Source organism: Podarcis erhardii (genome assembly GCF_964252035.2).
Source record: "Podarcis erhardii genome assembly, chromosome: 2".
Classification (NCBI taxonomy): domain Eukaryota; kingdom Metazoa; phylum Chordata; class Lepidosauria; order Squamata; family Lacertidae; genus Podarcis; species Podarcis erhardii.
In genome coordinates, this window is record NC_138498.1 from 125,692,858 (window position 1) to 125,705,125 (window position 12,268).

The 12,268-nt window shown below is 46.2% G+C and overlaps 1 protein-coding gene across 4 annotated transcripts in view; it reads left to right on the forward strand.

Moving 5' to 3' along the window:
• LOC309334664 (uncharacterized protein) overlaps nt 1-12,268 on the forward strand; it is a 38,240-nt gene that overhangs the window by 12,882 nt on the left and 13,090 nt on the right. For 2 of the 4 annotated variants that reach the window (XM_081849177.1, XM_081849180.1), the window contains exons 1-5: nt 6,845-6,990; nt 8,252-8,753; nt 8,949-9,030; nt 9,499-9,578; nt 9,861-9,987. The exons of 1 other annotated variant lie outside the window; for it this stretch is intronic. In XM_081849177.1, the coding sequence (XP_081705303.1) occupies nt 8,340-8,753; nt 8,949-9,030; nt 9,499-9,578; nt 9,861-9,987 (703 nt within the window). In that variant the 5' untranslated portion in view covers nt 6,845-6,990; nt 8,252-8,339. Of the gene's footprint in view, nt 1-6,844; nt 6,991-8,251; nt 8,754-8,948; nt 9,031-9,498; nt 9,579-9,860; nt 9,988-12,268 lie in introns of those variants that run through there. One more of the 4 variants, XM_081849178.1, reaches the window with a different exon arrangement.

Here is a 12,268-nt window from a genome sequence, read left to right on the forward strand (position 1 = left end):
AGTAGGGAGTCAAGAGATTAAAGGAATAACTGGCAAGTTTGGTCTTGCAGTTCAAAATGAAGCAGGACAAAGGCCTATAGCGTTCTGTCAAGAGAACAAGCTGGTCATCACAAACACACTTTTCCGACAACACAAGAGACCGCTCTACTCATGGACATCACCAGATGGGCAGCATTGAAATCAGATTGATTATATTCTCTGCAGCCAAAGATGGAGAAGCTAGATACTGTCAGCAAAAACAAGACCTGGAACTGACTGTGGCTCAGATCATCAGCTTTTTATAGCAAAATTCAAGCTTAAACTAAATAAAATCCCTTATGAATGTTAGGAGCATCCTACTCTCATGTAGGACCCTGGCAGAGACACATGCCCGACTGGCATGTTCTCTCCCTCCTGGTCGATCGTTTGGGAGCTTCAAAAGCTTTCTCCAACCTGAACATCACAGCGACTGATGCCTTGGAGACATCAGCACACTCAGGGATCCGCAGAGTCTTCGCAGTTTGCATAACAGACCTCAGTAGCACAGCATTTTGGCTAATCTACATTTATTTACATATAATACACTTGGAGCATTCTGCTTTAGCTCCTTCTTCTTTCTCATCAGACAGCAAAGACAAAGAACAAGGGACAATAGTCCCACTTCACAGAATACAGTAATACCAAAACATCCTGTCTCTGCTACTTCCCACACTGTGGAATGAAAACATGCGCTGTCATGTGATTGACAACCATCCCATGACTGCAGACACGGAGCAGGAATCCCCAACATCCCCCCCTGATTCATGAACCGTGTTGTAGTCATCAGTGTAACTGCAACAAACATACAGATGCCATACACACAGTATTCCCCTGTATCCCCCGTTCCACCCTTGGAACTACCTGCAACTGGATAAGCCTTGGGCCTTACCATCTTGCACTTCTGACTGGTCTTGGTGTCATAGCTCTCCTGACTATCAATAAGTTTCACACATGGCTTTGCTGGGACTCGAAGCCTAGCCTTGTTCCTCTCTGAGGAATCAGACTTCACCCTTACAGCCCTTGGGCGTGGTTTCCCACCCTTTGAGGACAAACCCTGTACCCCTTTCAATACTTCTGGTTCCAAGACCTGTGTCGAGCCACTAGCCACAGTTAAATCTGCAACAGCTGTGTTAGCATACTCCTGAGCATACCTGGTGGTAGCTGTCTCAGATCTGCACATCAGGCACACGTCCTTCACTGTATCAGTGGGACTCACCTCACTTTCAGCAACAGCAGTAGGCTCAGTATCTGAGCATTTAGAAGTGGGGTACCATGGAAAATACACACATTTCCTTCCGATTTTGCACTGCACTGAACATCCCTAGTGGGTAAAATCAGCTTGGTATGGGGCCTTCGTACTTTGTACAAGCCATCTCCATACCCAAGGAAGAATCTATGCTTCCTACCTTATGACATCTCTACCCACATGTCAGACCCATCCGCTGGTCCCTTTGCACATCTTGGGTTTACCTTGTCACAATCCCTATCAGAAACCTTGTTTGAATCCAGGGAAAGACCTTGCAAACTACGTTTGCGGAGTGTATCGCTCTGTTGCTTCTGAATCCACACATCAGAAACTCCATTACCAATAGGGTGCCTTTGTAAGATACCCATATTGCCTCCCCCTTTTCCTTTGTCTTGAGCACTGGTAAACCTGACCATCTTCGTGTCAGACATCAGCAATCTGGAAGACCAATACATTACAACATAGTAAGAACAAGCCATTTATAATGTCACTTTCGTTCTTCTGGATGGTCGCACGCTGTTTGTTGACATAAACATAACAGCCACGTTGCATCAGCTCGGCTTCTCGACCTGGAATGAAAAACACGTTAGACATCACAATGTTACAGCTTTTCAGTTCCATGGTCCAGACTTGCCACTGGTGGCAAGTACCACAAAACAAAACGTAGCAGCTGTTGAAGCTTCATATTTGGTGGCACTTAGAATTGCTAGAGCTATGAAACTTCACACCATTGCTGAGGATTTCCTGTTGCCAGCGGCCAAAGACATTGTTCGAGTTATGACTGGAGATGAATTTGTTATGAAATTGAGTACAATTTCCTTATCTAATGACACTGTCCGCAGAATTATAGATGACATGTCTGCTGATATTCTTGATCAGGTAATCCAGGAAATTGAATCTGCTCCACTTCCAATATTTAGTATCCAGCTTGATGAATCTACAGACATTGCAAACTGTTCACAGTTACTGGTTTACATGAGGTATATTAATGATATAATGATGGTGACTTTAAAGATGAGTTTCTTTTTTGCAAACCTCTTGAAACGACAACTACTGCACGTGATGTATTTGACACTTGGTTCATTTCTGAAAGAGGATAAGATGTCTTGGGAAAAGGTTTGTGGTGTTTGCACAGATGGTGCTCCAGCTATGCTAGGATGTCGATCTGGATTTCAACGTTTGGTACTGAATGAGTCACCAAAAGTCATTGGAACTCACTGTATGATTCATCAGCAAATATTAGCAACGAAGACGCTGCCACAAGAGTTACAAGAAGTAATGAAAAGCGTCAAGTTCTGTCAATTTTGTAAAGGCGAGCACTTTAAACAGTCAACGTTTTCACAACTGTGCAACGAGTTGGATGCGCCGAACAATGCTCTGCTATTTCACACTGAAGTGAGATGGTTGTCGAGAGGAAAATGTGTTTCTGAGCTTCGTAATGAACTCAAAATGTTATTTAATCAGAAAGCAAGACTGCCGTTCAAAGCACTTTTCAGCAATAAAAGTGAACTGCAGAAAATAGCTTACTTGGTTGCCATCTTTGCCATCTTCAATGAGTTAAATTTATCACTGCAAGGACCAAATGCAACATGCCTCGATTTGTCTGAAAAGATCCGATCATTCCAAATGAAACTTCAGCTTTGGCAAAAAAAATTGGATGAAAATAAAATTTACATGTTGCCCACCTTATCTGCTTTCTTTGAGGAACATGACATTGAACCAGACAAAAGGATTTCTGTGAAAGAAAACTTGCACTTGCTTGCAGATGAAATTTCATTGTACTTTCCAAATCTACCTGACACCCCATTTGCACTTGCCAGAAGCCCATTCACAGTCAAAGTTGAAGATGTCCCTGAGACAGCACAAGAGGAGTTCATTGAACTTATTAACAGTGATGCAGCGAGAACTGATTTCTCTACAATGCCAGTTACAAAATTCTGGATCAAGTGTTTGCAGTCATATCCTGTTCTGAGACTGTGTTGCGCCTTCTTCTTCCATTTCCAACAACATATCTTTGTGAAACAGGGTTTTCCAGCTTGTTGGTTATCAAGTCTAAATAGAGAAGTAGACTTGTTGTGGAAGATGCTCTTCGTTGTGCTCTTGCAAAGACGGCCCTGAGAATTTCTGATCTGGTGATAAAGAAGCAATCTCAACCTACACACTGATGTTGGCTTTTTACACATACTGCTGCAAAATGTAGCAATGTAGTTTACTGTTGTTATAATAAGACTGTTACCCATGCTACACCATGCTTCAAGACAAAATTTCATTTATTTGTCGTTAGAAATAAATATTTCACAGTATATAATTACATATTGTTTTTGCGATTAATCACTATGCTTTAATTATGTTCAATTTGTAATAATGAAAATACATCCTGCATATCAGATATTTACATTACGATTCATAACAGTAGCAAAATTACAGTTATGAAGTATCAAAGAAAATAATTTTATTGTTGGGAGTGACAACATGAGGAACTGTATTAAAGGGTCGCGGCATTAGGAAGCTTGAGAACCACTGCCTTAAGGTAACACTGTTGAAACAGCTGCCTAGGAGAGCCATTGGGGGTGCATGACAATGGCACCTCTCCGAACCCTCCCATGAACCACTGAAACAAAGGGGGAAGGAGCAAAGGCTGCTGTCAAAGGGGTGTGACTCCCCCCTCCAGAAAACAGCCCAGGAGTGCGAGGCAATGGCAGGCACCCCGCCCGCTCCTTCCAAGCCTCCCCTGAGCCATCAAAATGAAAGGGGGGGCTACCGGCAACGTGGCACGCCCCACCCCGGAAGCAGCCCAGGAGTGCAGGCAATGATACCCACAGGCTTGTCTTCTATATTTGCCATTTATGGGTGTGAGTGCATGCAGAATTTGAAGGAAGCAACTTACATTCGGGTATTGCTATTTTTTCTCCCCCCCCCCCCCTTATTTTAAAGGTGTGGTTTATATTCGGATGCGGCTTATATTCGGGCCAGTATGGTTTCACTTTTATATCTAAACATTTTGGCTAGTCTGTTTGGGGTCATTCCACGCCAAATCATATGGTGCCATGAGATACCTATCAGATAATCTCAAATTAATGTTTTAAGATTTTTTTGGTTCAAAATTCGGTGCGAGATAATTTTTTGAAAATTCCTATTTTCATGCCATTTACAATAGGTAAAAAAGGTTAAGTCCAGTTGCAGACGATTTGGGTTGTGGCGTTCATGTCACTTTACTGGCCAAGGGAGCTGGCGTTTGTCTGCAGACAGTTTTTCTGGGTCATGTGGTCAACATGAATAAGCTGCTTCTGGTGAACCAGAGCAGCACACGGAAACTCCGTTTACCTTCCCACCGGAGTGGTACCTATTTATCTACTTGCACTTTTGATGTGCTTTCAAACTTCTAGGTTGGCAGGAGCTGGGACTGAGCAAAGGGAGCACACCCCATCATGGGGATTTGAACCTCCGACCTTCTGATCAAGAAACCCTAGCCTCAGTGGTTTAGACCACAGCGCCACCCGCATCCCCTCATGCAATTTAGGCTAATGCAATTTCTGCATCAGTTTAGAAAAAAGCTCTTGTTATGCTTATTTTTCAACCAACTGCGCTTATTTTGGTATCAAAATAAAGCAACTTTTTTTCTCTCTTGAAATAAGGCAGAATCAGGCATGCCTACCTACCTCAGGGGGACGCAGGTGGCGCTGTGGGTTAAAGCCTCAGCGCCTAGGACTTGCCGATTGAAAGGTCCGCGGTTCGAATCCCTGCAGCGGGGTGCGCTCCCGCTGCTCGGTCCCAGCGCCTGCCAACCTAGCAGTTCGAAAGCACCTCCGGGTGCAAGTAGATAAATAGGGACCGCTTACCAGCGGGAAGGTAAACGGCGTTTCCGTGTGCGGCTCTGGCTCGCCAGAGCAGCGATGTCACGCTGGCCACGTGACCCGGAAGTGTCTCCGGACAGCGCTGGCCCCTGGCCTCTTAAGTGAGATGGGCGCACAACCCCAGAGTCTGTCAAGACTGGCCCGTACGGGCAGGGGTACCTTTACCTTTTACCTACCTCAGGAGACCATTTCAAATATAAGGAGTCACCAATGATAAGGCCCCACCATCGGATCTCCACCAACCTCACCTCCAATGACTGCATTATAGCCTCTGTTCCCTACTCATGCCTCCTTACTTCTCAGACTCCCGAATCTCCTTTGCCAAGTTTTAAAAACAGTGGGGACATTGGTTCCCGGGCTAGAGATGATCACGGTGTGGATTTGCCAAGTGTGCCTTCCTCTTAGCATGTTTCTCCCTTGTGTCCTGAATTTGAGTGTCTTCAAAACCCATGACACATTTGGTAAAGGCTGTTCTCCAACAGGAGCGCTCGCAGGCCAGTGTTTCCCAGTTGTCGGTGTTTATACTACATTTTTTTTTTAGATTTGCCTTGAGATGGTCCTTAAACCTTTTCTGTTGACCACCAGCATTACACTTTCCATTTTAAAGTTCGGAATAGAGTAGTTGCTTTGGAAGACAATAATCAGGCATCTGCACAATATGACCAGTCCAACGAAGTTGATGTTGAAGAATCATTGCTTCAACACTGGTGATCTTTGCTTCTTCCAGTACACTGATTTTAGTTCACCTGTCTTCCCAAGTGATGCGTAAGATTTTTTGGAGACACTGTTGGAATCTTTTGAGTAGTTGGAAATGGTGTTTATAAGTGGTCAACATTTTCCAACATTACACCATTGAGCTGGATTTGTTGCCCTGCCCCCCGCACAACACACCAGATGAAGCAGGATTGCCACTTCTCGCAACGGCATGCAGCGAGTTCACTACCTGTACAGGTACTTCTCTGACTGGCAGGAGCTCATCCATCGACCAAGGGAAGTTTGTGGCCATGTTCCCAGAGGAGGAGCCCCACATCCAAAAGTGGGACAAGGACTACCTGCAGGGCTCCAAGCCCATGGTGGATGGCTTCTGCTGGGGCCACTACAGGATCCTTGGGCCCTTCTTCCACCTCAGTTTTCTCTCTCCCACACGGACAGACACAAGTGCAGTGCCTGAGGCGGAGGAGCCTCTTCATTTCTCCTCAGTGACACCCGAGGAGGAGAGAGAGAAGGAAGAGGGTGGCACTATAAAGGATTATTTTGAAATCCATTTGAATAAAGGAATTTAAATACTGGATGGAATGCAGGCAAAGCGGTGGTGAAAGGGTCTTTTTAATAAAGCAAAATGCCTTTCTAAGAAGCAGACAGAAGCTCCAAAAGCAAGAGATATAAACAAAAATTACGCAAAGTGAAAATAAAACCCCCGATAGACGAGGGAGCCCAGGGAAACTGCCGCCTGGTCTGCCAGGAATCGGCCTCCTTGGCGCTTGAAACTGAGGCGAGGCTGAGATTTTGAAGGGCGGGAAGTTGGGAAAAGGCGGGAAAAGCCGTTTCCCTCAGAGAAGCCGCTGCCGCCTTCCCGACGGAGGGGCGGGGCCAGGTCTGTTTCGTCACACGCCCTTGCCCCGCCCTCCCTCCGCCTCCCCCTTGCCCCGCTTCCTTCTCTGAGGCGTCCGGGTCGCCCGCATGGAGCATGCGCAGCTCCTCAGAGCTTCCTCTGCCCTAATGTGCGCTCGGCTCGCCAAGGGTTAATAGGAGCCGAGCTGGAATCCTAGAGAGGCCAGAAAGTGGGAGCGGGGGTCCCAGGTCCTCCAGAGCGGAAGCCCCTCCTCCTCCGCCCTCCGCCAAGGCTGCCTCGGTGGCCCCTCCTGGGATCCAGTGAGTCTCCTCTCTCTTCCCCCTTGGGGCGGCTGGGGAAGAAGGGGGAGGGCCCTGGGCTGCAGGGGGAGGATACTCACGGGGGGGGGGAGAAGACCCCCAAGGCAGGGAGCATCCTCCCCCCTTCTTCTCTGTTCAAGCTGCTGCTCCTCTCTGCCTGCCAAGGGGGTCCCACCCTCCCCAGAAGAAAGCATCTCTCTGTGGGCTCCTGCTCTCCATAGAAGGGAAAGCTGGGTGCCTTCCGTTCGCCAAGGGTTAAAAGGAACTAAGCTGGATTCCTAGGGAAGGGAGGACAGAAAGGGGGGGGAGGGAGAGGACCCCCAGAGCTAAAGCCCCCCGTCCTTGAATGGGGAGGGTGTTACATGGTCATGGGTATGTGCCCAAGTTGGGTGAAGATTTCTTCCTCACAGGGGACTGTACAATATGGTCCTCAGGGTCCCTTCCCATTCAATAGTTCTCCGATTGTAAATCCTCTCCCATCGTTTGTATATCACAAAATATCGTAATAAATGTGCAGGGATATTTGTGACATATGTTTCATTATTAGTGGCCACTGTAGTGAGTTCCAGGTTCGTGAATTGGCTGGAAAAGAAAAAGGCAAAACAGGAGAGAGAAGAATTAACAGATTAGGAATCCACATCCCATAGTCAGATGCCTTGTCAGGAGCCCTTCAGGTTGTGCTTAGATTAAGTGTAAGAGTCATTTTTCCTCTTCTGCTACCAATGAAACAGCACAAAGTGTTGGTCTACTGATGAATTCGGAGGAGGGGGATTTAAGCAATGAGAATAATTGCTCTATTGATAAAGAAAAGTTTTTAATGTTTGACGCCTTACTGTGTTTGATGTTGTTATTGGAAGCCGCTAAGGCAACCCAGTCAGATGGGCAGCATAGTAATAGTGGTAGTAGTAGTAATAATAATAATAATATTACTATTGCTATGCTTAAAATTATATTTAGACCAGCCAGATTCAGCCAAATTCTGATGGTGTGTGTTTTCCCCTTTTGGAGATTATAACTTTTGCTTATATTTATGTTTAGACCAGCCAGATTGAGAAAAATTCTGATGGTGTGTTATTGTTTTTCTGGAGTCTTTATTAAAACAACTTACAATCACAGTAAGTTCAGAGTCTGGGCTTTAGTGCAGTGCAGTGATTGCTAGCAAAAGTCACCCAAAGTCACCCCAGACACCCAAAAGTTTGGGGACATTTTTCTGATCCTGACAGTGCCAATTTTATAACAAAACAATGCATTTGCTTTGTAGGGTTTGCCAGCACCTCTAATTCAGACACAGCTTTGCAGAAGAAAAAAGGGACTCCTTCTAATCTCTTGGAAGCTTCCTGAAAGCACAGATGGATGAGCAAGACTCGGCTGGACCTAAAGCAGGAAGAAGCCATGCCATTGAAGATGGGAGCAGTGGGGGATTCCGGGAAAACTCTGTGGGGAAGATCCTGGGTGAGGAGGACACCCTCCACTCAGATGTGCAGAGCCAGCAGCTCAGGCAGTTCTGCTGCCAGGAGGCTGAAGGACCTCGAGAGGTTTGCAGCCGACTCTACCACCTTGTCTGTCAGTGGCTGAAGCCAGAAAGGAACACGAAAGCTGAGATGCTGGACCTGGTGATCTTGGAGCAGTTCCTGGCTGTCCTTCCACCAGAGATAGAGAGCTGGGTGAGGGAATGTGGAGCGGAGACCAGTTCCCAGGCAGTGGCCCTGGCCGAAGGTTTCCTCCTGAGTCAGGCAGAGGAGATGAAGCAGGCAGAGCAGCAGGTGAGATATATTTTCCTCTGGGTTTTCCCAAGGGGCTCCAAACCAGAGGGAGAGTATCCCAAAATGCATTACCGATGTCCGATCCCTTTATGGATAGGATCCAAGGAATGAGATCTGGTAAAGTGTTTAGCTCTACAAAATCCTTTTCTAATCCTTCTCTCCATTCTCTATTTTGAATCTCTGTTGCTCTTTCAGGGAAAGAATCTGATGGCAGAAATGGGTCCTGATTCCTCTGAGGCAGAGAGGACTCCGATGGACACCAGGGAGAGACCACTAGGTAAGGAGGGAGTTATTTCTCTCTTTGGTCACAATGTGGGGATTTATAAACTACTGTAATCTGTTAGTTCTTTTCTGCTGTCTGCGGAGGAGCTGCCGGCTCTGGAAGGGGGGGTGGAGAGCAGGCGGGGGCATGGCTGGTGCGCATCCTGGGGGCAGGTCGCCAGGCACGGGGGGGGGGTGCATGGTCGCATGTCCGGAAGTGGCCGCGATGGCACCCCACTGGCATGGTGGTGCGGGGGGGCGGTACGCTCGCCTGCCCCTTTCATCCTCCACCAGTGGAGGCTGTTGTGGCCAAGAACTCAAAGGAGCAGAGATGTTTCAACTAAAATATGAAAGGTGTACGAATGTCAAAAGGCACTCAGTAGGGTAGACTTCTTCCAAGGTCCACCTGTAATTAGAGATGCAGTCCTGAACATCGGAGAAAAGCAGGCATTCATGGCTTCCCACTTCCCTTTGTCTCTGGCAGGTGACCGGATGATGCCAGCAAGAACTCGTGCGTCTTTTCATGGTGGAGAAGGAGAAGCAGCGGCCAGAGAAGCAGATCAGGTAGGGGGCATGAGACTTGTAGGGAGAGAGGCCGAGGGCTGGGGCAGCCAGAATTCTTGGAAGAAAAAATTGTGGAGTTCCACCCATTTACACAAAGATTAGGACCCATCATTAAAATAATAAAGTAATTCCAGCGAGATGTTAAAATAAGCATTCATACCATGTGGAACAAAACAATCTCATTTAAACAACACAACAATTAACAGGTAGAAAACAACAGAGCAATGTGTGGTAGATCATCTTTATGGTGTCTAAGAGAAGGACATTTCCCTTTTCTTTTAGTATCTGGTGTGCTTTGAGGATGTCGCTGTTCATTTCACGGACAAGGAGTTGGCGTTGCTGGATCCTGACCAGAGAACTCTGCATGAGGAGGTCATGGAGGAGAATCGTGGGCTCCTGGATTCTCTGGGTAAGGCTCTCTGAGGATCATCATACCTTTTTTGAAATTCCATATCTCTCTCCTTGTGATGAATCTGCAAGGTTTGGCTGGAACTCAGTAGCGCCACCTACACCACCTGGAAATCTAACGCCCCCAGAAATCACTTGGAATGGCGGTGTTGTCTGTGAATATCCGTCAGAGTGGGTAGGGAGGTTGAAGTAGCTTCTGCCAGATTGTTTTTTGTGTATTTCAGCTAATACCAGCAAACAAAGGCAGTGAACTCCATAGTAAAAACTCCCATGTAATTCCCTTCAGTTCTTCCTCTTTCACAGCTGTTCATTAGCAATGTTGAAGAATCAACAGTTGTGAATGGTTGTTCTTTCTGAGGCTCTAATTAGTCTATCTATATATACTGTATCAGTGTAACAATACTACTCAATACCTATATAATAACCTACCGTATTTTTCGCCCTATAGGATGCACCGGCCCATGGGGGGGGGTAAAGAAAAAATAATTCCCCCCCCAGCCGCGGATTCAGCGCGCCCTGCGCTCCGGGCAGCAGGCTGCTTTCCGCAGCCTAGGGAGCCCTGCAGGAACTCCCGCGGGCTCCCCAGGCTTGCCTATAGCTTCCTGAAGCCTGGAGAGCGAGAGGGGTCGGGTGCGCACCGACCCCTCTCGCTTTCCAAGCTTCAGCGAAAGCCTGCATTCGCCCCATAGGACGCACACACATTTCCCCTTCATTTTTGGAGGGGAAAAAGTGCATCCTATAGGGTGAAAAATACGGTACTTAGTCTATTACACTGCATTTTCCCACCATTTCTCCCTCTTTAAAAATTATTTTCTCTTTTTATTTCTTTCTCTTATCATATAATTTCTTTTTTTGTTAGAGCATTTATTAATTTTCCAATAAAAAACATCCAATCAACATATTAAATCATAATCCAATAAAAATTAAAAAGATCAATTTGTCTTCCGAATTGTAATTTTTATTTTACGACTTCCCATTCTGAACCTCAGTCCTGCATCTCATCGATATTTCCATATCTCGATTTTATCTCTCCAACCTTCTTTGTCTCTGCGATCCTTTGTTTGTGTAATGTACCCTTTCAACTGTTGTTGTTTTTTTACTTCATCTTGCCCCCATCCATTCCGGGCTTTTGTCCAGCTCTCTGAAGTTTATTATCTTGGCAGCTCCCAAATCATTAATCTTTCCCATCCAGCTGTTGTCAAAACCTTCCTTTTAAGATTTGTAAATGCAGTATCTTGCGCCTTATTGAGTTGTTCTTAAGCAGACTGTTTGCTGTATTGCAATATATCAGTCATTCGGTGATCGATCAGCCTTCCTGGAAGCCACCCAGTCCCCCCTCCGGGCCCTAGAGGCCATTTAGCCTTTTCTCTCGTTCATAATGGAAAAAATCTTTTGCAAACAGCTGCACTGTATATTATCCAAAATATTGTCTCAAACCGTTGTAGTCAGCCAACAATTACCGTATTTTTCGCTCTATAACGTGCACTCGACCATAACACGCACGTAGTTTTTAGAGGAGGAAAATCCGTAGGCATGCCACCCATAGGCATTCCCTCCATAACACGCACAGACATTTCCCCTTACTTTTTAGGAGGAAAAAAGTGAGTGTTATGCTGCAAAAAATACGGTAATTCCTGTTTCTCTTAATCAGGGAGGGATTTCAAATTTTCCGTAACTGCGTAATAGGGGAGTGACATTTTAATCCTTTGTTCTCCTCTTTAACAAACATTTCAAGTCTTAAAAAAAAGAAGCTGCTCATGAGTCCGAATTGTAAATAGAAGTCCTTCTGCACTCATTTTTTTTAAGAAGCAATTTAAGTTCAAAATGAGGCTTAGCATGAAAAACCAATTCTTGATCTTAAGAAAGGAGAATAAGAGCATATCAATCACCTCGGCAATCCACACACCATGATGAGGATCTCTTTGAAGTCCGAGCTTATACACCAGAGACTGTACATTCAGCAGGTCCCCCCCCCCGGCTTTTTCCATTCAGACCATGTCTGTTTGTTTTTCAAATCTATTTTAATTCCCAAACAGATGTGTCTGGCTATAGGAGTGAGATCGGAGAGTTCCAGCCGTGACCGTGCTCTTTGACCCCGTGTCCTGCCGGCTGCACCTTAGTGCACGCTGGCAATCTCGGACAACTCGCAGGTCTTTGAGACAGTCCTCCCGTACACTGGGGAGGCTGCCAGGGCGAATTACCCCCATATAAGCCCTGAATTATCGGCACAGCTGGAGTCCGATCTTGTGGGAGGCTGCCATTTCCCACCGCCGGAAACAGGA